This window comes from Ochotona curzoniae, unplaced genomic scaffold (genome assembly GCF_017591425.1).
Source record: "Ochotona curzoniae isolate NIBS_2020 unplaced genomic scaffold, NIBS_Ocur_1.0 contig_883, whole genome shotgun sequence".
NCBI lineage: Eukaryota > Metazoa > Chordata > Mammalia > Lagomorpha > Ochotonidae > Ochotona > Ochotona curzoniae.
The window spans coordinates 20,075,845-20,100,166 of NW_024466599.1; the positions used below are offsets into that span (position 1 = coordinate 20,075,845).

General features: G+C 47.6%; 1 protein-coding gene across 1 annotated transcript in view; it reads left to right on the plus strand.

The window, feature by feature from the left end:
* The first annotated feature begins 11,969 nt into the window (after window positions 1-11,969).
* WDR43 (WD repeat domain 43) overlaps window positions 11,970-24,322 on the plus strand; it is a 39,255-nt gene continuing 26,902 nt past the window's right edge. Inside the window, exons 1-2 of the mRNA XM_040993011.1 lie at window positions 11,970-12,197; window positions 20,039-20,176. Of these exons, the coding sequence (XP_040848945.1) occupies window positions 11,973-12,197; window positions 20,039-20,176 (363 nt within the window). The 5' untranslated portion in view covers window positions 11,970-11,972. The remainder of the gene's footprint in view (window positions 12,198-20,038; window positions 20,177-24,322) is intronic.

Here is a 24,322-nt window from a genome sequence, read left to right on the forward strand (position 1 = left end):
GTGGCCTGGGAAAGCAGTCGAGGTCGGCCCAAAGCCTTGGGATCCTGCACCCACGTGGGAGACTTGGAAGAGGCTCCAGGCTCCTGGCTTCAGATCAGCTCAGCCCCGGCCATTGCAGCCACTTGGGGAGTGAATCTTTGGACAGAAGATCATCTTCTCTGCTCTCCTCCTCTCTGTATATCTGACTTTCCAATAAAAATAAATAAATCTTAAAAAAAGAATAGGAGCTGATACTGAAGTGCAACAGGTTGAGTCGTTACCTGTAACACTGGCATCCCCTGGCAGAGCGCTGGTTCCAGTCCTGGCTGCATTCCCAATCCAGCTCCCTGCTAATCCATCTGGAAATTAGCATTATGGCCCTAAGTACTTGGACCCCTGTAACCCACATGGGAGACTCCAAATGGAGTTCTGGGATCCTGCCACAGCCTGCACTAACCCTGGCTGTTGCAGCTATTTGGGGAATGAATAGAAGATGGAAAATCTTTCTCTTACACTCTGCTTTTCAAATAAATAAAAGGAATCTTAGAAAAAAAAATGTGGGGGCAGGGCAGGACAGTGGCTCAATGCCTAAATCCTCATGTTGTAAGTGTTGGGATCCCATATAGGCACCAGTTCATGTCCCAGCTACTCCACTTCTCATCCAGCTCCCTGCTTGTTGCCTGGAAAGCAGTGGGTGACCCAATGCCTTGAATCTCTGCCCCCACATGGGAGACCTAAAAGAAGCTCTTGGTTCCTGGCTTTGGATCAACTCAGCTCCAGCCAATGAGACCATTTGGGTAGTGAACTAAGTGGATAGAAGATATTTCTCTTTGTCTCTGCTTCTCCTTTTCAATAAAAATTAATAAATCTGTAAAAATAATCATCTGGGCTGGCCAGCTCCTGGCTCCTAGCTTCAGATAGGCCCAGCTCCAGCCATTGCCAGATCACATCAGTGCCAAGAGACAGAGACAATCCTCTGGTTTTGTCCTAATGGGGAGAAGACTGTCCTTAGGGTATTACGGGTGGCATTGGCTTTGTTGCATTGCGCCATGTTAAGATACCACTTCCCATATTTGCTTGTCTGTGTTTTAGTATGTCCATAGCCTTAGATGCTTGGTGAAGAATTTGGCCTCTAGTGTTATTCAACCTGCTCTTCCTTCCACCTTTTGCTGAGGCACTCAAATTGATGTGTTGAATCAGAGAGGCCGGCTGTCCTGTCTTTTGGGTGCATTCCAGTGTGTGGTGTCCCTTTACAGGGAGTCAGCAATGGAGGCAGACCAGTCCCACAACATGTGCTTCGAGGTCAGATCAGATGTGTATACCCTGAGGTTGGGAATTGGGTGGAGTGACCCATCAGGCCAGCTACTAAGAACCCCTATTGAGTTGGTCCCCAGATCCAGTTCTCATGTACACCAGTAGGCACTGAAGCTCAGCCCAGTCCATCCTCCGACCCAGCCTCTTGTGTGCCTGCTGGTGCTGTGGTCTGGTCAGGGTGATCTCCAACAACTCCAAACAGGCCCTTGCCCAGACCTAGCGCACATGTATGCCAGCAGGTTCTGTGGCCTAGCCTAGGCTGGCCTGCCCCAAACCTGACCCTTACTGTTACTGGCAGGTACCATGGCTAGTTGGGAAATCCCCAAGGCCCCCTTCCAGGCTTGCTCCCTGACCTGGCTCTCACTTCGACTGACAGGTTGCAACCTAGCCCAGCCCAGCCCAACCTAACCCCAGCTCTGCCTCATGCATGTTGCTGGGTTCTGTAACCTAGTCTAGCCTGGTCTGCTGCCACACCAGGCTTTTGTACCAACGGGTGCTGTGGCCTAATCAGGAAGATCTCTGAGGACCCCTACCAAGCCTGCCCCGTTGGAAGAGCCTATCTTCCTTTTAATATACCTGGGAATGCAGCAGGCAACAGGTCCCTGAACCCTGTCGGAGGCAAAAATAGAGTTCTGGCTCCTGGCTTCAACCTGACCCAGACCTGACTGTTGTGGCCATTTAGGGAGTGACCCAGCAGATGAAAGATCTGTTTCTCTCTCTAACTCTGCCTTTCAAATAAATAGGCCTTAACAAACAAAGAAACAAACAAACACAAGAGGGATTGGTATTGTGGGTTAGCAAATTAGGCCACCACCTACAACACCATCATAATACATGGCTGCCAGTTTGAGTCCTGGCTGTTCTGCTTCTGCTCAAGCTGCCTGCTAAATGCACTTGGAAAAGCAGCAGAATATGGCCCAACCCCTTGGATCCCTGCCACCCACATGGGAGACCTGGATTATGCTCCTGGCTCTAGCCACTGGGGAGTGAACCATTCTGTCCTTCAAATAAATCTTTTTAGAATAAAATAATGTATGCTAATTTATACTTAATACAAATCTTTTGGCTTTTGATCAGATACCTACCTATAACCCAAACTTTTACCAAGTAACAATTTTTTCATCACTTCCCTGTAGAAAACAAAACTCATCATGATGTTTCGCTTGATAGTTCTGTATCATGAGTTACTTATGAATGTCAACAGCAGTTCTTTGGCCCTAACAACATGTACTCCTTCCCTAGTTGCTAACATCCTCCTACCTTCCATATTCTCCTATACTGACTTCCCATTTGCCACTGTTATTCAAGAGAGATTCAACCGCATAATCCTAGTCAGTGGATTTCTTTTTAGATCAGAACAGTTCAGCAGATTTACACAAAGCTGCAACAACACTGTTAAAATCCTTTTGTTCTATGTCCACTGACAAAATTCCACTGACAAACTAACCTCCCAGGTATTTTCGACATTCCTACAAATGGCCTATAGATCCATCCCTGCTTATGAGCAAAAAGATGCAAGCTTAACAAGGACAACGAAAAAGAACTGTGGTCTTGTGTCTAATAGACTACACCACTGAAACTATAGGCTTTAGTTACATTACAGATAAGAATCAGTATTTTCAGTAATCAGTATTTTCAGTATTGCTGAAATTTTCAGTATAAATCAGTATTACTGATTTCAGAATCAGTAATTTCCTGGGCCCAGTGCAGTAGCCTAGTGGCTTAAGTCCTCACACATGCTGGGATCCAACATGGGTCCTGGTTCAAATCCCGGCTGCTACATTTCCCATCCACCTGCCTGCTTGTGGCCTGGAAAAGCAGTAGAGGATGACCCAAAGACTTAGGATTCTGCACCCACATGAGAGACCTAGAAGAAACTGCTGGCTTTTGGCTTTGGATCAACTCAGCTCTGGTCATTGCGGCCATCTGGGAAGTGAACCAGCAGATAGAAGATATTTCTGTCTCTCCTTCTCTCTGTAAATCTGACCTGCCTTTCCCATAAAAACTAAATAATTCTGTTTAAAAAGATAAAAATAACTTACACCTTTAGCAATACATCTTATTATTAGGGTGATTTTTAAAAAATGATTTTACATAATTGTTCCCTCCCCCCCAAAATAACACTTTGCTGAATACTGAACTTGCAAACTTAAGAATAACCATAAAAAAGGGTTCTTATTATGTGCCTAGTAGGTCCCCACCACTCACAGTAAACAAGTAGAGGGCCCAGCACAATGGATCAAGTGGCTAAATCCTTACCTTGCAGGTGCTGGGATCCCACATACATGTAGGTTCATGTCCCAGCTGCTCCACTTTCCATCCAGCTCCTTGCTTGTGGCCCAGGAAAGCAGTAGAGGATGGCCCAAACCCTGGGACCCTGCACCTGCATAGGGGACTGGGAAAATGCCCTTGGCTCTTGGTTTTGGATCAATTCAACTTTGGTTATTGTGGCCATTTGGGGAGTGAACCAGCAGATGGAAGATTTGTTTGTCTCTTTTTCTCTCTGTAAGTTTGACTTTCCAATAAACACAATCTTTAAAAAAGAAAAATACAGTCTTCATTTAATTCAAATGGGACTGGCAATTCCTAAATTAAAGTAAAAATCTGGATTTCCCTCCTAAAACTAAGCAAAAGGTTCCTCTTCTGGATACAGGCAGAGTGAGGAATGTACTGTTGATGTGTCTTGACCATCCTTGCCCTGGCACCCTGGGGTCCGGTGCGATCGCTCTGAGACCTGGAGGCAGTTTCTGGCTCCTGCCTTTGGATCAGCTCAGCTCTGGCCATTGCGACCACTTGGGAAGTGAACCAGTGGATGGAAGATCCTTCTCTCTGTCTCTCCTTCTCTCTGTAAATCTTTAGGGGGGAAAAAAAGAGATTTATTTATCTTAATGGTAGAGTTACAGACACAGGTAGACATGAAGAAATCTTCCACCTGCTGGTTTGCTCCCCAAATGGCAGCAACAGTTGACCGGGACCTGCAAAGGGCCAAAACTAGGAGCCAGGAATCTCCCATATGGGTGCAGGTGCCCAAGTACTTGGGCCATCCTCTGATGCTTTCCCAGTTGCATCAGTAGGGAGCTGCTTGAAGTGGAATAGCTGCAACTTAAAAGCCATAGGCATTTGCTTTACCAGCTATGCCACAGTGCTGCCATCCCAAATGATGGTTTTTAAATTTATAATACCTACTTTGTTATCTCTTGAGTATTTATTAAATGATGCTTGGCTGTTATTTCAGGGAACAAAAAAAAATTAAACTAGGTCAAAATTTGTAAAGTAAATCCATGTATTTTGACTTGTAGATAAACCGGAAACATATGGCCTCCCTTCTTTCTCTTGCTTTATACATCTAGTGGGATACATTAATATATTTTGAAAATTGTGATTAATCTTGTTAGCTCATGAGCACTAAAACTCTCAAAAAAAAAAAAAGTCATTATGTGTGCCTTTCTCCTCTTTTCGGCTCATTTTTCTTCCTTCTATCTTTCAAATGAAATTTTCAACCTGCTGGGCCTGGCATGATAGCTCAGTGGCTAAATCCTCATCTTACACGTGCCGAGATTCCATATGGGAGCCAGTGTCCCGGCTGCTCCACTTCCCATCCAGCTCCTGCTTGTGGCCTGGGAAAGCAGTAGATGGTGGCCCAAAGTCTTGGGACCCTGCACCCATGTGGGAGACCCAAAACTCTTGGCTTTGGATCAACTCAGCTCCGGCTATGGCAGCCACTTGGGGAGTAAACCAGTGGATGGGGCATCTTTCTCTGTATCTCCTTCTCTCTGTAAATCTGCCTACCTTTCAATAAAAAGAAATAAATCTTTAAAAAGATTATCAGCCTGTACATTGGAACTGTTCTTTGAATTTATGAGTCATTGTCAACTCATCATGTTCATGTTGTGATATAAGACAAAGAAAGACACTGTTGCCCAGTGACCTTTGGTTTGGCAATTGCTTAAAGCCCAAGGAGCTGCCAAAGACATGTTATGGAGAAATGGTGACATTGATAAACATCCCACCAAACTAGACCACATGTTCTGCTTCCACAATGTCCTCCAGCCCTTTGCATGAGTTTTCTCCCTCTGTCTTTATACCTGCCCTCTGCCCTTTAGGAATCAGCCTCACATTTCCATTAAAGGGTAGTTTATGCTGCTCTCAGAAGAGCTGGGGAGTTTCCTCTTGTTTGTAGCATCACTAAGACCTGTATTTATTTTTATTTTTAAGATTTATTCATTTGGGCCCAGTGGCATGGCCTAGCGGCTAAAGTCCTCGCCCTGAATGCACCGGGAGTCCCATATGGATGCTGGTTCTAATCCCGGCAGCTCCACTTCCCATCCAGCTCCCTGCTTGTGGCCTGGGAAAGCAGTCAAGGACAGCCCAATGCTTTGGGACCCTGCACCCACATGGGAGACCTGGAAGAAGTTCCTGGTTCCTGGCTTCGGATTGGCGCAGCACCAGCTGTTGCGGTCACTTGGGGAGTGAATCATCGGATGGAAGATCTTCCTCTCTGTCTCTCCTCCTCTCTGTATCTTTGACTTTCCAATAAATAAATAAATCTTTAAAAAAAATAAAGAAAAGAAACTTTCTGTTTTTAAAAAATATTTCAATTTTATAAATATGTGTATATTATAAATAAAATTTAAAGAGAAATAATCTCTTTTCATTAATATTTTCTTTTTATTGGAAAGGCTGATTTACAGAGAGAAAGAGAGACAGAGGGCCCGGATCAGTGGCCTAGTGGCTAAAGTCCTTGCCTTGAATGTGCTGGGATAACATATGGGTGCCAGTTCTAATCCCGGCAGCTCCACTTCCCATCCAGCTCCCTGCTTGTGGCCTGGGAAAGCAGTCACAGGACAGCCCAAAGCCTTGGGACCCTGCACTCGTGTGGGAGACCTGGGGGAAGTTCCTGACTCCAGATCGGCACAGATCCTGGCTGTTGCGGTCACTTGGGGAGTGAATTATCAAATGGAACATCTTCCTCTCTGTCTCTTCACCTCTCTATATATCTGACTTTGCGATAAAAATAAAACAAATCTTTTAAAAAGAGAGAGAGAGAGAGGGAGAGAGAGAGAAATTTGTCTGCTAGTCACTCCCCAAATGACTGCAACAGCCAGAGCTGAGCCAATCCAAAGCCAGGAGCCTGGAACTTCTTCCTGGTTTCACACATGGGTGCAGGGTCCCAAGGCTTTAGGCCATCCCCCGCTGCTGTCCCAGGGCACAAGCAGGGAGCTGGATGGAAAGTGGAGTAGCTGGGACACAAGCCAGCACCCATATGGGAGCCCTGTGCATGTAAGGCAAGGATTTAACCACTGAGCAATCGTACTATGCCCAAGAAATGAAACTTTCTTGCTTTCTTTCTCTCAGTTGGTTACATGGTCCCAAGGTTTTGCCGATTCTCCACTGCTTTCCCAGTCCATAAGCAGAGAGCTGGATGGGAAGTGCAGCAGCTAGGACACGAACCAGCACCCATATGGGATCTCAGTGCTTGCACGGGCAGGATTAACCACTGAGCCATCGTACTGGGTCTAATTGCTCTCTTCTTTCATAGCATCACAGAATTTAATGTTTTCACCTGGAATTCTTTTAAATATTTATTTTATTTACATTGGAAACTCAGATATACAGAGAGGAGGTGAGATCTCCCGTCCACTGATTGAATCCCCAATGGCCACAATGGCCAGAGCTGCGCCGATCTGAAGCCAGAACCTAGGAGCCTCTTCCAGGTCTCCCATGCAGGTTCAGGGACCCAAAGCTTCGGGACATCCTCAACTGCTTTTCCAGGCCACAAGCAGGGAGCAAAATGGGCAGTGGAGCAGCCCGGATTAGAACCAGCACCCATATGTGATCCCAGCATGTGCAAGGCTAGGACTTTAGTCATTAGGCTACCACGCCGGGCCCTAAGTTTTAAATTTTATTTATTTATTTATGTCTCGCAAACATCTAACTCTAGGTGAGATTTCATGCAAATCATGACTGCTCTTTTATAACAAAAATCTCTGTGATAGCTGTGTATACATCTCTATTTTCTCATCTTTTTTTTTAAAGATTTATTTTTATTATTTTTTTATTGGAAAGGCGGATATACAGAGAGGAGAGACAGAGAGGAAGATCTTCCATCTGATGATTCACTCCCCAAGTGAGCGCAACGGCCAGTGCTGTGCCAGTCCGAAGTCAGGAGCCTCTTCTGGGTCTCCCACGCGGGTGCAGGGTCCCAAAGCCTTGGGCTGTCCTCGACTGCTTTCCTGGGCCACAGGCAGGGAGCTGGAAGGGAAGCGGGGCTGCCGGGATAGAACCGGCGCCCATATGGGATCCCGGGCGTGCAAGGCGAGGATCTTAACCACTTGCGCCACCGTGCCGGGCCCTTCTCATCTTTTTTAAAATCACTTTTCTCTCTCCATCGCTGTTCTAATAATGCTTTGGAAGAGCATCTGTGACCTCGATCTTAACAAGCCCACTGCTTAGTTCTTCATCTTGCAATTTGGCATCACTTTATTATGTCTCATTTCTGAAATTCTTTTTTTTAAGATTATTTATTTTATTAGAAAGGCAGATGTACAGAGAGGAGGAAAGACAGAGAGGAAGATCTTCCGTCTGATGATTCTCTCCCCAAGTGTCCACAATGGCCAGTGCTGCGCCGATCCGAAGCCAGGAGCCAGGAACTTCTTTCCGGGTCTCCCACATGGGTACAGGGTTCCAGAGCTTTGGGCCATCCTTGACCACAAGCCACAAGCAATCCTTGCACATTGCTAGCCTGTTTAACCTCTGACCTGTACAGTCTCCCTGTGGGGCAGTGACCTGGCTGTTGCTCTCAGAGCTCACACAGTGGGTATGAAAAGATGACAGCACTGAGGACAGAGCCGCATCCATGGCCTGTGTCCCTGTGAGGTGCTGAACTGGCATCAGTACCCCCCGGGGCAGGGTGGAGCCTGGCTCTGACAGGTGGCAGCTGCACTCTCAGGCTCTGAGCCCACTGCAGATGTGACTGCAGGTGTGGACCGAAGATCTCAAAGTGTTCCAATTAAAAGCTGCTGCCCAGTGGGGGGGGGTGGGGGGTGGGGGGGAAGGCTTCAAGCAGGGAGCTGGTTGGGAAGCAGGGCTGCCAGGATTATGGGATTTCCGGCATGTTCAAGGTGAGGACCTTAACCATTACACTATCACGCTGGGCCCCATTTCTAAAATTCTTACATATACCTTTCTGATTTTAAGGCACCTCATTCCCCTAAGCTTTGACCGTGCCTATTTCTCTCTCTCTCTCTCTTTATTTTTTTTTTTTAATTTCCGTTTCTGGATCCTCTTCCTCACCTCTGAAGATTGGCCTGGCTTTAGGCTAAGCCATCTTCGTCTGTACCCACACCCAACATGAGCATGCCAGTTCCACTGATTCAAACAGTATCTGCCTGCGAATGCTTCTAAACTGTGTGTCTCCGCCTGCGATCTTTTCTCCAAGTCCTAACTCACGTGTTCAACTTCCTAGCAAACAACCTTATTTAACATAACAGGTATCTAAAACTTAAGAGTCCAAAACAACACTTAATTTCCACCCCACCCAAACCTGTTTCTTCAACTTACCCTTGGTGTATCGCCGTCTGTGAATCGCTGAAGCAGCGCCATCTTTATACATTCTTCTCTTTCCCTCACCCTTCACCACCAACCCATTCAGCAAGTTCTTTTGACCCTCCTTTCTGATTGCATCACTTTTCACCACTTCCACTGCTTTCATCAGCGTTCTAACCATCACTGTCCTCCGTTCCAAACACTAGGCAAGAGCCTCCGACCTCATTCTCCCTGGCTCTTCTACAGACTCTACCTGGCAGGCACGACGTTTTACCAATAGAGCTCAGAATAATCCAGTGGCTTATTTATGTACTTAGAATAAAATCCAAACAGTTTACTATGATGAATAGGGCTGGGCCTGAACTCACCTCTCACTTTTGATTCTTCCATTTCTCACTGTTTAGCCTGGGCCGTTTCTTTCAGTCTGTCAAAGCCTTCATTGCCTCAGAGTCCCTGCCCTTGCTCTTTCTGCTTGAGCTGCTCTGCACTGCATGGCTTAAGGAAAGCTTTCTGAGAAAAACCCATGCCCTTCAACGATAAGGTCTTTCCTCTGACCCTCTGATTTATGACTCCTTTAAGAAAAAAAAAAAAAAAAACAGAGCTTAAACTACCTGAAATGGGGATTTACCTTCTTACCTGATTCTTATCTGCTCTCCTGTCCGAAGCACAAGCTCTGTGGGAGCAGGAATCCTGTCTCCTGTAACTGATGTGATGCTGTTGCCTAGGACGGTACTGGGCACACAGCAGACATTCAACTTGTTCCAGTGAGTGAATGAATCCCTTTCCAGACTAAAAGTGACATCACCTTTCACAAACCAGCTGTTCCTCTAGGATTTGCTATCCTGTGTGAATTGGATCCCACCCAGCAATCTCTTGGCGTAAAAGCCCAAGGAGTTATTCTAGGCCTTTCTTTTTCCTTTCATTCCTCTTGAAATTCCATCTATTGTGTTTAATAAGCATATTTTCTGGAGCTAACGCTTTGGGCCAATAGGCTAACCCTTCACCTCCAAGCATCAAGCATCCCATATAGACAGCCAGTTCACATCCCTGCTATTCCACTCCCCATCCAGCTCCCTGATTGTAGCTTGGGAAAGCAGCAGACGAAAGCTCAAAGCCTCGGGACCCCGTATCCGAATGCGAGACCAGGAAGAAGTTCCAGGCTCTTGGTTTTGGATTGGCTCAGCTCTGGCTGTTGCAGTCATTTAGGGAGTGGATCAGCAGATGGGGGATCTTGCTATTCCCTTCTCTCTCTCTCTCTGTAGATCTGCCTTTCCAAGAAAAACAATTTTTTTAAAAAAGTATCTTCCAAAAAAGATTTATAGGGCGAGTGAGAATCTTCCACATACTGGCTCATTCACTCACTGGCTGACAATGACTCTTTAGCCATTATCTGCTGCCGGCCCCGGTTGCATCAGCAGGGAGCCAGGGCAGAGGCAGAACAGCCAGGATGCTCGCATCAAAAATGCAGTCTAGGGCCAGGCACAATAGGGTAGTGGTTAAAGTCCTTGCCTTGAATGCGCCAGGATCCCACATGGGTGCCGGTTCTAATCCCGGCAGCCCTGCTTCCCATCCAGCTCCCTGCCTGTGGCCTGGGAAAGCAGTCGAGAATGGCCAAAGCTTCGGGATCCTGCACCTGCGTAGGAGACCCGAGGCAGTCCTTGGCTCCTGGCTTCGGATTGGCACAGCATAGGTCGTTGTAGCCTCGTTGCAGCCGCTTGGGGCGTGAATCATTGGATGGAAGATCTTCCTCTCTGTCTCTCCTCCTCTCTATATATCTGCCTTTCCCATAAAAATAAATAAATCCTTAAAAAATGGCAGTCTAATCCACTGCACCACAGTCCCAGGGCCCTGATAAACATCTCTTGGCACTGTCTGTCTCCACTGCCAACTCCTCCAGTGCACTCCAGCCGTATTCACACTCCCTTCCAAAACCGTCATCGCACTGCCGCAAGGTGCCTTTCTTTTGTTGTTGTTGTTGGAAAAGCCAGATTTAGAGAGGAGAGCCAGAGAGAAAGATCTTCTGTTCATTGCTTCACTTCCCAAGTGGCCCCAATTGCTGCAGCTGAGCTGATCCAAAACCAGGAGCAAGGAGCCCGGAGCTTTTCCGGGTCTCCTACATGGGTATGGGGTCCCCAGGACTTAAACCATTCTCCACTGCTTTCCCAGGCCACAAGCAGGGAGCTGGATGGGCAGTGGAGCAGCCTGGACTGGAACCGGTGCCCATATGTGATCCTGGCGGGTGGAAGCCGAGGATTTAGCCACTAGGTTACCACGCCGCCAAGCATCCTTTGAAAACGCAGGCCCCACTGTGCCATTCTGCAGCTGTGTCAAAGTCCCTGTCTTCTCCCACTGCGGCGGAAGGCAACAAACCTGGCTTGGGCTGAATAGTAGCTAGAATTCAAACGCCTCGGCTTGGAGAGATGTTAAGGAGATCCCAAAAAGTCTGTTTGAGCTACAGCATGGGATACAAATTGTAATTTTTAAGAAACAGTAGCTGCTTTCACTGTTCCTTTTACAGTAATTGATGGAAAGAATTACGTGTGTGCAGGATGACAGCTCCGAAGTGGATGGGAGAAGATGGGAACAGTTGTCACAGTCAGCCTGGTAAGTGAAGATTTATTTATTTATTTGAAACCTACAGACACAGGGAGAGACCGCCCAAGGCTGGTTCAGCTCCTAACGCTGCAGCAACCAGTTATATCAGGGCGAAGACCTACAGTCTTCCAGGTGGACATAGGGACTTGACCGGCTGCCTCCTCCCTCGGTGCACTGGAACGCTGGGACTCGAACCCACTCCCATATGGAACGCAGGCGTCTTAGCCGCCACGCAAACGCTCGCAGCACGAATATTTCTTTTCTACGCATCTCGTCTAACCTTGTCATATAGCTTTCCCTTCCCCGCCCTTAAGGGACGGGTCGTGCCCTCCCTTCTCCCGTCAGGTTCCCCAACAGGATCTCCTCACACCGAGTCAGCAACCGGCCCCAGCGGGCCACCGTCCAGGGCCAGCCCCGCCCGACGCTCCGCGGCGCCGCCGGCAGCCACGCCCCCGCTCCACTTCCTGCTCGAGGCCCCGCCCTCCGCCGGTGCGCCTGCGCACGGACGAACACGTGGCTCCCGCGGAGCCAGAGCAGCAATGGCGGCGGGCGGCGGCGGTAGCGGCGACCCCCTGGCCCCGGCGGGGGTCCCCTGCGCCTTCTCCCCTCACGGGCAGGCCTACTTCGCCTTGGCTTCCACCGATGGACACCTGCGAGTGTGGGAGACCGCCAACAACCGGCTGCACCAGGAGTACGTGCCTTCCGCGCACCTCAGCGGTACCTGCACCTGCTTGGCCTGGGCGCCGGCGAGGCTGCAGGCCAAGGTAATGCCAGCGGGTCGGCAGGGGACGGGCTCCCTCCCCGCTCCGGCCCCCGCGCCCGGGAGCTGGGCGGCGCGGGATCCGGCCTCGTGCAGGGCCGTCGGCGCCCCCGGGGTGAGGAGGCGCAGCGCGCGGCGGCGCGCCCGGGCCCACGCTGCCGGCCAGGCGGGTGCGCGGCCTTTCCAGAGGGCAGTGCGTGAGGGCGCGGCACGATCGCGTGGACCGTGGACCCGGGCTCCGGCCGGCGGGCTCCCGGCTCCGCACGGGGTGCGGGCCGCCATGTTCGCCCAGGCCCCCGGTGCCCCTTGGGACGGCTCCGCGGTGCCGGGCCGCGCTCCTCGGCCGGGTACCCATGGGAGAGCCTCCTGGTGGGACCGTGCTGTGGTTCTGCATCCCTGACCCCAGCTCGTGGGCTCAGCCCTGGGCAGTTGGGATGGGCAGGTCTGTCTGCTTGCTTCCGGGACACCCCCACCCCCACGCCTGTCTCTTGGGTTCAGGCTCAACACGTGTTCCCCGCGTGGTCCACGCCGGAGGAGGACTCTCACTCTTGAAACTTTGAGACATTCCCACACTCATTCTCATTCTCCGCCTTTCTAGTCAGTCCCCTTGCGTTTTAGGCATCTGTCCCCCGCCACTCCCTTAGTCCTTCAACCTGGAGAGGTGGAGTGGAGTGGAGTGGCGGCCTTGAAGTCAGGGCAGGTCAGCTTTCCACAGATAGGGAAGGTGTTTCACTGTCAGGTAAATGCCACACGCTGGGGATCCCGACTGAGGAGACACTTGGCGGCACGTGGTCCCCGCAGTTAGAACCAGACCGAGAATCACTCCAGTCCGACAGGGCAGCGTCAGGTTTCGCGGTGTTTAACCTGTGGCCCTGATTGATTATGTGTCAGACTATCAGACGTGATGAGGTTTGTAGGAGGCCTGAGGGTACCTCTGCTAACTTTTAGGTAGGACATAGAGTTCTGTCCAAGTTACATTCCTTTGGGCAAGTATGTTTCTGTATAGCTCAGATTTTAGGCATCCTTTTTGTAGTTTCTGCAGTCAGGGCTTATAAGTGAATCACGTAACTTGATGTTTAGAATATTAATAAATGCATAATACTCCGCATACATTTTCTTTTCAGCAGTAGTTTTTCTTGGCAGTTTTATGAAGTGGTGATACCACGGATCATGCTAATGCTGAGGAGGAAGATGGGGCGGTGGGTTGGTGGGGCCTGGACCTCACTGCGTGCCTGTGAACCTGGGCACTCCACGATAACTGAGTCTGAGTCCCTGCTTAGGGAATGGGGGCATCAGAATTACCTACCTAGTCCGTGCTGCTGAAGATCGCGCATGAGGCACAGAGCACTCCATGGTTCTTGGCGTGTGAGTGCTGTGTTGTTATTGATGTGTTTGGGGGGTAGTCCCACAGGACGGATACACTAAGCAACTTACAGAAGGCTAAAGACTAAGGCAGCTGGTGGGCACCGGGACGGGAGCACAGGGCCTCTGAGCTCGCTCAGTTTTTGGTTATCTGTACAAAATAATGAGTTACTTGTTGGAAAAAACTACTTTCCCAGTTTGCTTTTTGTTGACTTCTAATCACGTTGTATGTCCAGGAATGAAACTTCCCTAGTCTAGGTCACTGTGATATAGATGAAAATCCTGGGATTTGACGTCTTAACCTGGACTTGTTTTTGTCTTACTGAGTGAGTTACCTTAATATGGAAAATTTTTGAAAAATTGGATTATATTTCTAAAAAGTTCTTGCAGATTTTATGTCTTTTTGTTTACTTGCACTCTTGTTTTAACCATACAGCTGTGACATGCCCTGAAGTTGACAGGTTGGGGACAACTGACTGAGAGTCAGAGCTACTGAGGATAAGCTGTTTGAATGGAATTTAACCCCAAAAGTGATTGTGGCCTCTAAAGGCAGGCTCTCTGTCATGCCCCACACCCTCACCCTTCGTCACAGCATTGAGGGACTTGGGGGTCTGTAGTGATGGCGGGGCCCTGGAAGACCGACAGTGTATCCTCTTGGACCCCCAGTGAGGGAGTGGGGCAGGAGTGTTATTAACACACTTCACAAATGGATTAGGTATAGAATATATGAGTCACATGATTTTTTAAAAAGATTTATTAACTTTTGTTGGAAAGGCAGTTTTACAGAGAGTAGAGAGTAAGATCTTCCGTCTGCTGGTTTACTCTGCAAATGGCTGCAATCTGGATCTGAGCTGAGCAGGAACCAAGGGCTTCTTTTGGGCCTCCTATCCAGGTGCAGGGCCCCAAGGACTTGGCCCATCCTCCACTGTTTTCCCAGGTCATAAGCAGGGAACTGGATGGGAAGTGGAACATTTGGGACATGACCTGGCACCCCGTGTGGATTGCCAGCGCTTGGAAGTGCAAGATTAACCAGTGGAGCTATCACCCCAGCTCCTGAGTCAGATAATTCTTAAAGATGGAAAAGCAAGTCATTGGTAACAACTGCTTCATTCCCTGGGTTATGGCCTTGCTATTAAAGGAGCTCTTGCTAAATTTGATATTTTTCATATTGGAGGCTAAACAGGCTCTGGCATAAAAAGGAAGTTTTTCAAAAACTATGTCTCCACATTTGGTTGAGATGCTGGTTATGAAGGACGTTTGGACTTGAAATAGGGACACTGTGCACCTTTGGGTTCTCACAGGGTTAAAAGGGGCAGTGTATACGAGACACTTAAGAGCCTAGTAAATGAATCAGCTGTGGGGTGCTTTTTTCCCCTTCATCTCATGCCACATGGCCTGGTGTAAGTTTGTCAGAGTATCCTGCTTTTGGTTTAATTGGCAGTTTGCTACCAAGGACTGACCAAGTATGGTGACAGTGTTACAGTCAGCGGAGAAAGATGAGTTCATGGTGGGTGATTTGGGTAACAGGTTAGGGTTAGCAAAACCTAGATGCTTAGAAAAATTAGGTTGGTACTTGTCCTTAGTCACAGACTGGTTATAGTACTTTACTGTATTAAGCCACAATGCTGTGTTTAGAGGATTTTCACACTTTTTGTACAGCTGATTTTTCTGTTTGGTTGCTGTTCATGACAGGAAGTACTATGGGAAGGCGCAGGGGACAGACGAATGAACTCTTTCTGATATTGCTTGGGTTTCTGTGTGTAAACTGGGGTTGAGATGTTAAATGACAGAGCAGAGCCACACAGACAGTGGCTGAGCTCTGTGGACCTGCAGCTCTGTTACCTCTGTTAACATTTCTGAAACTTAAAAACAAACCCAAAGCTTCCTTCCTGCCCTGCTGGCAGAGACCCTGGCTGTTCTAGCTGCCTCCGTGACTGTCAGGCGGCTTTGCCATCGCTGCAGTGAGGATGGGCCCAGCAGGTGCAGGGTCTGTTGTGGGGAGCCCTTGGCCTGTCAGACACCAGACAGGCAGGCTCATTGTGGCCACGTGGAGGATGCTTCCAGGGAGAACCTGGGCTGAGTATTCGCATGGACCATCCTTGGATGTGCGCAGGTCGTTTCTTACAGAGCATGTGCTGTCCTGCGGTCCCTACAATGCTTAAACTTAAGGTACGAGGTTGCTGTCTGGATCCACTGGGACAGAAATAGAAGTTTTGGTGCAGTACAATTTAGTGTTTCAACTTAAACACTTGGTAATTTTAGGTTAAATGTACACATTTTGTTCATGATGGGCTAAGAAATGAAATGGGAATTATTTACAGGATGAAATTTAAATTTTGGGCATAATTTTCAGTGTCTAAAAATCAGTAATTTTCAGAAGTAGTTTTGGTTCATCAGTTGATTGTAAAGTAGAGCCGAGTGGCTTATGACAGCGTTAATACTGTTCCCTGTGGGACGGTTCTGCTATGGCTTCATCTCCTTAGGAGTGTCCTCTGGCTGTCCATGCGCAGGTCAGCTCTTCACTCCAGAGTTGGTCAGGAAGGGTGCTGCCTCATTGCTGGTCAAACCCAGACTTCTCATCTCCTGGCTAGACTCTTTGCTTTTGCCCCTCATCATCTTGGCAGCCCCGCTTCCCATCTAGCTGCCTACCTGTGGCCTGGGAAAGCAGTAGAGGACGGCCCAAAGCCTTGGAATCCTGCACCCACGTGGGAGATGTAGAAGAGCTCCTGGCTCCTGGCTTCGGATCGGTGTAACACCGGCCGTTGCGGTCACTTGGGGAGTGAATTATCAGATGGAAGATCTTCCTCTCTGTCTCTCCTCCTCTCTCTGTATCTGATTTTCCAACTTAAGTTGTGCTGTTCCTACTTCCTCAGGGTTCTGGTGACTTGTGGATCCAGTGCTGATGGGCTTTCATCAGACAGGTGTGTCTTTGCTCAGGCTGCCCTGCCTGCTGGGGAAGTCTCATGTAAGAAGTCACACCCTAAGGTCTTTATTCTTTCTGCCTTCAGAAACTGAGATTTATTTGTTTTTGTTTTTGAGATTTGTTTTTATTGGAAAGACAGATTTATGGAGAGAACAAGAGACGGAAAGATCTTCCATCCGTTGGCTCACTCCCCCAAATGGCCCTAGTGGCTGGGGCTGAGTTGCTCCAAGGCCAGAATCCTGGAACTTGTTCTGAGTCTCTCACGGGGGTGTCCCAAGCTTTGGGCTAACCTCCACTGCTTTCCCAAGCCGCAAGCAGGGAGCTTGAAGGGAAATGGAGCAGCTGGGAGACCTGGTGCCCGTATGGGATCCCAGCACTTGCAGGTGGAGGGTTGAGCAATTGAGCCATCATTGCTGAGCCCAAGAATTTTTTTTAATTCTAAATATATGTGCTGAGTTCTTAGCCTACCTTTTATATTGCTTTGTGCTTACATGTTTGAATATAATTAATGTGCATGTGACCTTGTGCTGGGCCCTTACATGGAAGCAACTAAGTGACTAAGATGTACCAGAAGAGATTTTGACAATTCTGATTTACTGTGTTTGTAATGAGTATCTTAACAGAAAGAAGGGGTTTCAGTAGAGATATTTAAGGTGCATCATGAAATGTGGATAAGATTATTAAGCAGTGAAAATAAAGGTGAGTGTGAAAGAACCCCACAGGTGATGGGAAAAGCAGGGGCAAAATGGAAACATACCTGCATGTTGAGGATGTGTTGTCCGCATAGAGTCCAGGATAAGGCTGGAGAACGGGGTTAAGGCCAATTTGGATGCTTTTGCATATCACAGAGCTGTTTGTGTGGAGTTTACCCTGGGGGGTTGGTGTTTTTGATCATAAGAGTGGTGTGGTTCAGACTGCCAACAAGTGGCTGTCATGGTGTGTAATCAACATAGCTCCCAAGTCTTGGGTTCAGAAGTACTTAGGAAGGGCTGTTACTTCACAAGAACGTCCACCGTATCAACCCCAGATATGGTGACAGTGGTCCCTTTTTGGACATGCTTATCCTGCTAAGTTATTTTGAAAAACTTTCTGAGCCCAGGAATGGGGCTGTTTGAGATTAGACTAAGTGGTTGAATTATTTAGGCTTAGATTGGTGATCCTCAAAGTTGGATATAAGTCCTGTGGATACTGCTTCTGCTTGACTTCCACAAAAATAGTTAGGAATCTGTAGATAGGAAAATTTGGGAGTTGGGGAAAGATTTTCTGTCTGCAGGTTCAATCCCCAGTGGCCTCAGTGGATCCAAAGCCAGGAACCAGGAGCTTCTTCCAGGTCTCCCACCTGGGTGCAGGGTCCCAAGGCTTTGGGCCATCCTCGACTGCTTTCCTAGGCCACAGTCAGGGAGCTGGATGGTAAGTGGTGCAGCCGGAATTCGAACTGGCACCAGCACCCATATAGGATCTGGAGCATGCAAGGCAAGGACTTTAGCCACTAGGCTGTGGAGCTGGGCCCTCTTTCTGCCTTTTAGTGGAAGTTAAGATCTTTGGTAAAGCATACATTTCGGACCAGCCTTTTTTCATGTTTTGAGAAGCCTCAGTGTGTGGTTAGTTTGGTTTTGGGAGCCAGGAACGGAGGAACTGTCTGCTGGAATCTTTCTGAGCAGAGTTAGGAGGTGAATGTACTTCAGCACCCACCCACCTTGGCTTGGGCAGAAACCTCTTGCAAAATCTGAAGATGGGACCAGGACATTGCTCAGCCAAAGGTTGCAGTGTTCTCAGCAAATTGAATGTTACTAATGAGACCATGGCCTTTTAGATGTAGCTTCTTTGAGCTTATTATGTAGGTACATTTGTAAGGATTTGCAGTGTTTTCTTTCCTTTAAACTTACATCCTTTGGGTAAGTCTTTCTGTTCTCCTGGCTGTCCAGTGAATCAGGTTGCTCAAATGGATCTGATGAAAAGGCACTGACACACATGGGGGTATTTATGTGCTCATTGGTGGTTCCTGGATTGGTTCGATTTTTTTTAGGAAGGATTTTCCTTTTTCTGTGTGGTAGAGCAGTGATCTTACCACACTTAAAAGGTGTTTCCTTTTCCGTGGCGTTGGTTACTTTGTACAGGTTGAGCATTGTGTGTATCCCTGTGTCCTAGATGCTCTAAAATCTGCAAGTTTTGAGTCTGGACAAGTCGGACAAGTGGAAAGCTGCATACCTGACTCTGTGGAATGAGTTGTGGTCAAAACGCAGCCACTAAAAATATTGTATAGGGCCTGGCAGTGTGGCCTAGCGGCTACAGTCCTTGCCTTGAACGTGCTGGGAACCCATATGTGTGCCGGTTCTAATCCTGGCAGCTCCACTTCCCATCCAGCTTCCTGCTTGTGGCCTGGGAAAGCAGTCGAGGATGGCCCAAAGCTTTGGGACCCTGCACCCGTGTGGGAGACCCGGAAGAAGTTCCTGAATCCTGGCTTCAGATCTGCATAGCATTGGCCGTTGCGGTCACTTGGGGAGTGAATCATCAGACGGAAGATCTTCCTCTCTGTCTCTCCTCTCTGTATCTCTGACTTTCCAAAAAATAAATAAATCTTTAAAAATGTACATAAAGTCATACACATAACATTATGCTAAGCATAAATGAATTTTGTGTTTAGACATGGGTTCTGGCCCTAAGATGTCTCATTGTTTTTATATACATATGATCCAAAAATCTGAAAAAGTCAGAATACTACTGATCCCAGGGTTTTTGGATAAAGAATGTTCCTCCTGTACTAAAAGGATTTCTCTGAGCTTCTTCATGCTAAAATCTACAGGCTGATGAGCTCTAATTTAAAAAGATGTTTAAGTGAAGATCTGTAATGTAACTTTCCAGCTTTCTGAACGTAACGTACTTTCACATTGTGACCATTGATTGTCTTTTTGCTGAGCAGATGCAGATTGTTCACTTTTGAAATGATTCATTGAAGTTCAGTAGCATTTACTGTGAGATTGAAACTTTGCCTCTGAAGCCGTTGGAATCGCCCCTGCAGCGCAGAGCTGCCGGCCCAGCCCTTGGTCGGTCCCAGAGCAGCCTTGGGCGTGTCCTCTGCTGCTCTCCTAGTCATAGCTATTGGACTTGAATTTAACGTGTGAAGTTAATGCATGTTTATAATGGTGATTCTGTGAATGTAAAATTGTTAGTCTCTTTTCCTGGACACTTTGGGGTTTGGATTTTGGGGGAGCAGCCAGCAAGCGGGGGAGGATGCCTGGGTACGGATCTCTCAGGGGAGTCGAGACTTCCCTGGATTGGTCAGGGTCAGAGGGCTGTTTGGCCTTGTGACAGGGCCATCAGGGCCACAAAGCTGTGCTGGTTTTCACCTTCCTTCCAGAGGGCAGCAGGTGTGCGAGCTGGCCAGAGCATTACCAGCCTCTCTGGCCGTTGTAGTCATTTGCGTTTGTAATAGACATCATCTTAGATCGTGCCCCTTTTGGAAGGTGGGTGTTGCAAGGCAGTAGGCATTTGTATCTATGCATTGATGATGTATTCGTGTTTGAAATGCTACATAAAAACATTGTGTTTTCTTTTTTCAGGAAAGTCCTCAGAGGAAAAAAAGGAAATCCGAAGCTTTAGGAACAGGTGACCAGGTGGACTTGTTGGCTCTTGGCACAGCAGTTGGAAGTATCTTACTATACAGTACAGTAAAAGGAGAATTGCACAGTAAATTAACAGTAAGTAGATATGTGTCCATCTCACGTAAAAGATACAAAAAGGAGACACAGGACTGTAAGAACTCATTAAAAATGAAAATCTAGACAGTGTGTGCTGGAGTCCATGCAGGAGGTACAGTCTTGTGGGTCAGAGCCTGAGGGAGTATTGAGTTGGTGTCAAGTTGAAAAGGCCCAGTAGCATAGAGAGCAGCCCACCAGGGCAGCCCTTCTGAGGCGGCTGGCTGCCGCTGTGCTGCCCCCAGTATCGGGAGGTGGAGCAGCTGTGTGGGGCCGGGATCCGATCTCCACGGAGGGCTGCAGCTGCCTGGTACTGTGTCCAATGGGAGTTCTGAGACAGGGTCTCCCAGTGATAGAAAAAATGCATGTTGGATATAGCTGTTGCAGGAATATTAATTGAATGGCAGTCATTGGAGTACAGAGCACCATTGCTGCGGTGCTAGAAGCCAGGAGGCAGGTGGTAAGAAGTCCTTGTTTCCTCTGCAACCAGAACTCCCTCTAGTATGTCTAACTGGCTCAGCCTGCAGAGCCCAGCACCAGCAGCAGAGTGGGGAAGGGCAGCTTTGCCTTGAGAGAATATGGGAACAGTTTTTTTTTTAAGGATTTATTTTGAAAATATTACACACCAGATGACCTCCATGGACACCAGAGCCAGGAGCTTCAGCTGGGTTTCCCACACAGGTGCAGTGACCCAAGCACTTTGACCATTTTCTGCTGCTGTTCCCAGTTAACTGGCATAATTTGTTTCAGAGACTATTAGTTAACACTGTTTTTGCTCTTGAACTCCTGTGTATAGCACTGCTTTCTGGATATGTGAATTAAACATGCTTTCTGTTACAAAGAATATCTCAGAAAATTTGGCACTATGTAATGTTGGGGAGAGGAAGGAATAGCCTAACCTGCCAAGACATGTGTAAACAATCTCTTTGCTCTGTGTGTGATTTGAGAAAAATAGTTGGTTCTGTTTATGGTGTATTCTGATTATTTTTTCCTCAATGTATTTCCCATATTTGTCAAGACTAATGGCAACCATTTTAATGACTGCCTAAAACCCCACTGACTTGGGTAGTCCATTTATACTTACTATTGACCTTTTAGAGTTTCAGGTTTTTGCGAAGCAGTAAAAAAATTTCTTAAGGATTTCCAGAATAACTAAGTCGTAGTTAATGAGTAAAGGTTTTCATTGTTGGGTTTTTTTTAATACATGAGAGAGACTTCCCAAAATGTTTCCCTAATTTGTGCTTGGGTCAGCAGTGACAGTGGTGACAGAAAGCAGCTGATTTGGTGGATGGGAAATTGATTTTGACGTTGTATGTAGATATAGAGTCCTTGTTTTCGTATTAAAATTTTGCAAATAATAATGAACTGCCAACTGTATGAAACACTTAGATCTAAATGGCTAGAAGAGTTCATTTTTAAAAAATAATTTCATTCACATTTTTTTAAGATTTATTGATTTTTATTGCAAAGTCAGATATTTATTGATTTTTATTGCAACAGAAAGATCTTTTGTCTGATGATTCATGTCCCAAGTGACCGCAACGGCCGGTAGGTACTGTGCCGATCTGAAGCCAGGAAGCCAGGAGCTCCTCCAGGCCTCCCATGTGGGTGCAGGGTCCCAAGGCCTTTGGCCATCCTCAGCTGCCCTCCCAGGCCACGAGCAGGGAGCTGGATGGGAAGCGGGGCCGCAGGGATTAGAACCGGCGACCATATGGGATCCTGGTGCGTTCAAGGCGAGGACTTTAGCCACTAGACCAGCATGCCAGGCCCAGGAGAGTCCATTTTTATCTGGCTCTCCTGCTCTACATGTCTAATGTGTTCTTCAGCTGAGCTCTGCATTTGAGTGGGCCTCTGCACTTGGTCGTGCTCAGCATCCTGTGCCACGTGGTGGTGTGCTGAGGAGCCCAGAACCCCCTGCTAGAGGACTGTAGTACTTCACAGGATTGTACCTGCTTCAAGAGGCATGAATTTATCAAAAAGGAACCTAGAGAGGGTGAGGGGTGTTGGTGTGAAAGAGTGAAATAGAAGGGGCCCAGGCTTTGGAACTAGTGTGTCCTGAGGTTGAATCCTGCTGGTTATGTGATCCTTTGAGGGGTGTTCTACAGCATATTTTGCATGACTTTATTGAGACTTAGATATGATACTGAAACTGTATACATTTGCTATTTAGTAAATGTTTGTTGAGTGGGTGAGTGAGTTAATGGACACTTTGCCAGATTGCTATCTGAAAGGATAGGGTTACGCTCCCAGCTCTGGCAGTGCTGGATAGTGTGCAGCTTACAATCTTACTGTATCCTCACCAGCAGGAACAATCTGTGTGTAAGCAAATTACTAAATGAACAGATTAAAAAGTGCTACTTTGGTTTGTGTTTGTTTTGGTTTGTGTTTCTTTGCTGAATAGCAAGGTTTAATTTTTTTCTAAAGATTCATTTATTTATTTGAGAGTTAAACGAAGAGAGATGAGATCTTTCCGCCATGGATTCGCTCGCTGGATGGCTGCAGTGACTGGGCCAGGCTTAAACCAGGAACCAGGAGCCTCACTCAGCTTTTCCATTTGAGTGACAGGACCACCAATCCTCAGGCCATCTGCTGCTGCTTTCCAGGGCATTAGCAGGAAACTGAGAAGAGCTGGCATGGCTGGGATATGAACCATTGCCCATATAGGATACTGTTAATGCAATCAGCAATTCTTACCTGTAATGCCACATTGCTAGCTCCAAGATTGAATTTTTTTGAACTTTTTTTCTTTCTGTAAAGTTCTTCTGTTCTTGTGTATGTGCAACATGGGACCTAGTTCTTTAATTTTTTACTAATTTGTTTTCCTTTTCTATCGGAAAGGCAAAGAGACAGATTTGCTGGTTCATATCCCAAATGCCCACGGTCAGAGCTGGACCAGGCCACAGACCAGGGTGTCCCGTGTAGGTGGGAGGGGCCTGAGCATTTAGGGCTTGCTCTGCTGATTTCCCAGGTGCATTACCAGGGAGCTGAATTAGAAGCAGAGCAGCTGGGACTCATTGGAAATCACGAAATGTTGGTTTCTCACGTGGTGGCTTAACTTGTTGCTCCATAAGTGTCTGTGTGCTTCAGGAGAGCCAGTATCTCTCTGTGACGTATATAAAGTGTTGTCCACGAGGCATGATCCATGACCAAGGAAGCACTTAGCATTCTCAAAAAGCATAGTGGTTTCTTTTTTGAAAGCATTTTATAATTGCTATTTATTCATTCAGTGTTTGTTTGAGGGAGGGCGAACTTCTCTGTTGGCTCATTCCTGAAATTGCTGCAATGGCAGGATCTACGTGGGGCTGAGGTTAGAAGTGAAGGATTTGACCCAAGTCTCCCACATTGGTGCTGGAGAACCCGGTGTCTGACCCATTAACCTGTTGCTTCCCAGTGTGGGCATTAGCAGGAAGCTGGAGTTTGGAGTGGAGTCAGAACTCAGGTGAGGTACTTCGGTTATGAGATGGAGACATCTCAGGGTAGGCATGCCAGCTAAAACAAAGGCTGTCTATGGTTTCATTTTTGAGAGTTTGGTGTTGTGAAACAAATTTATTGGGCCTGGTATTGCATAGCCTTCTGTTCTATTGGCATCCCATTTGGCCACCAGTTTAAGCCCCGACTGCCCCATGTTAGATCCAGCTCACTGTCTGGGAAAAGCAGTGGAAGGTGGCTCAAGTGTTTGGAGTGCTGCTCCCTGTGAGAGAAACCTGAGAAAGCTTTTGGCCCTTGGCTGCAGCCACGTGGGTAGTGAACCAGGTGGAGAATTCTCTCTGACTTTCCCTTTTCATAATTCTATTGCATAGATACATACACACACATTTTAAAAATCTGTTCAAGAAATAGAGGTATCTCCCGTGAACTGGTTCACTCCCCCAGTACATGCAGCATCTGGGGTTGGGCCAGGCTAAAGCTTGGAGCCTGTAGCTCAGTATTGGTCTCCTCTGTGAGTGGCATGTTTCTTGAGCTATTACAGATTGACTTTCTGGGGCCCAGCATGGTGGCCTAGTGGCTAAAGTCCTCTTCCTGCATGAGCTGGGATTCTCATATGGGTGTTGGTTCTGATCCTGGCCGCCCCACTTCCCATCCAGCTCCCTGCCTGTGGCCTGGGAAAGCAGTCGAGGACAGTCCAAAGCTTTAGGACCCTGCACCTAG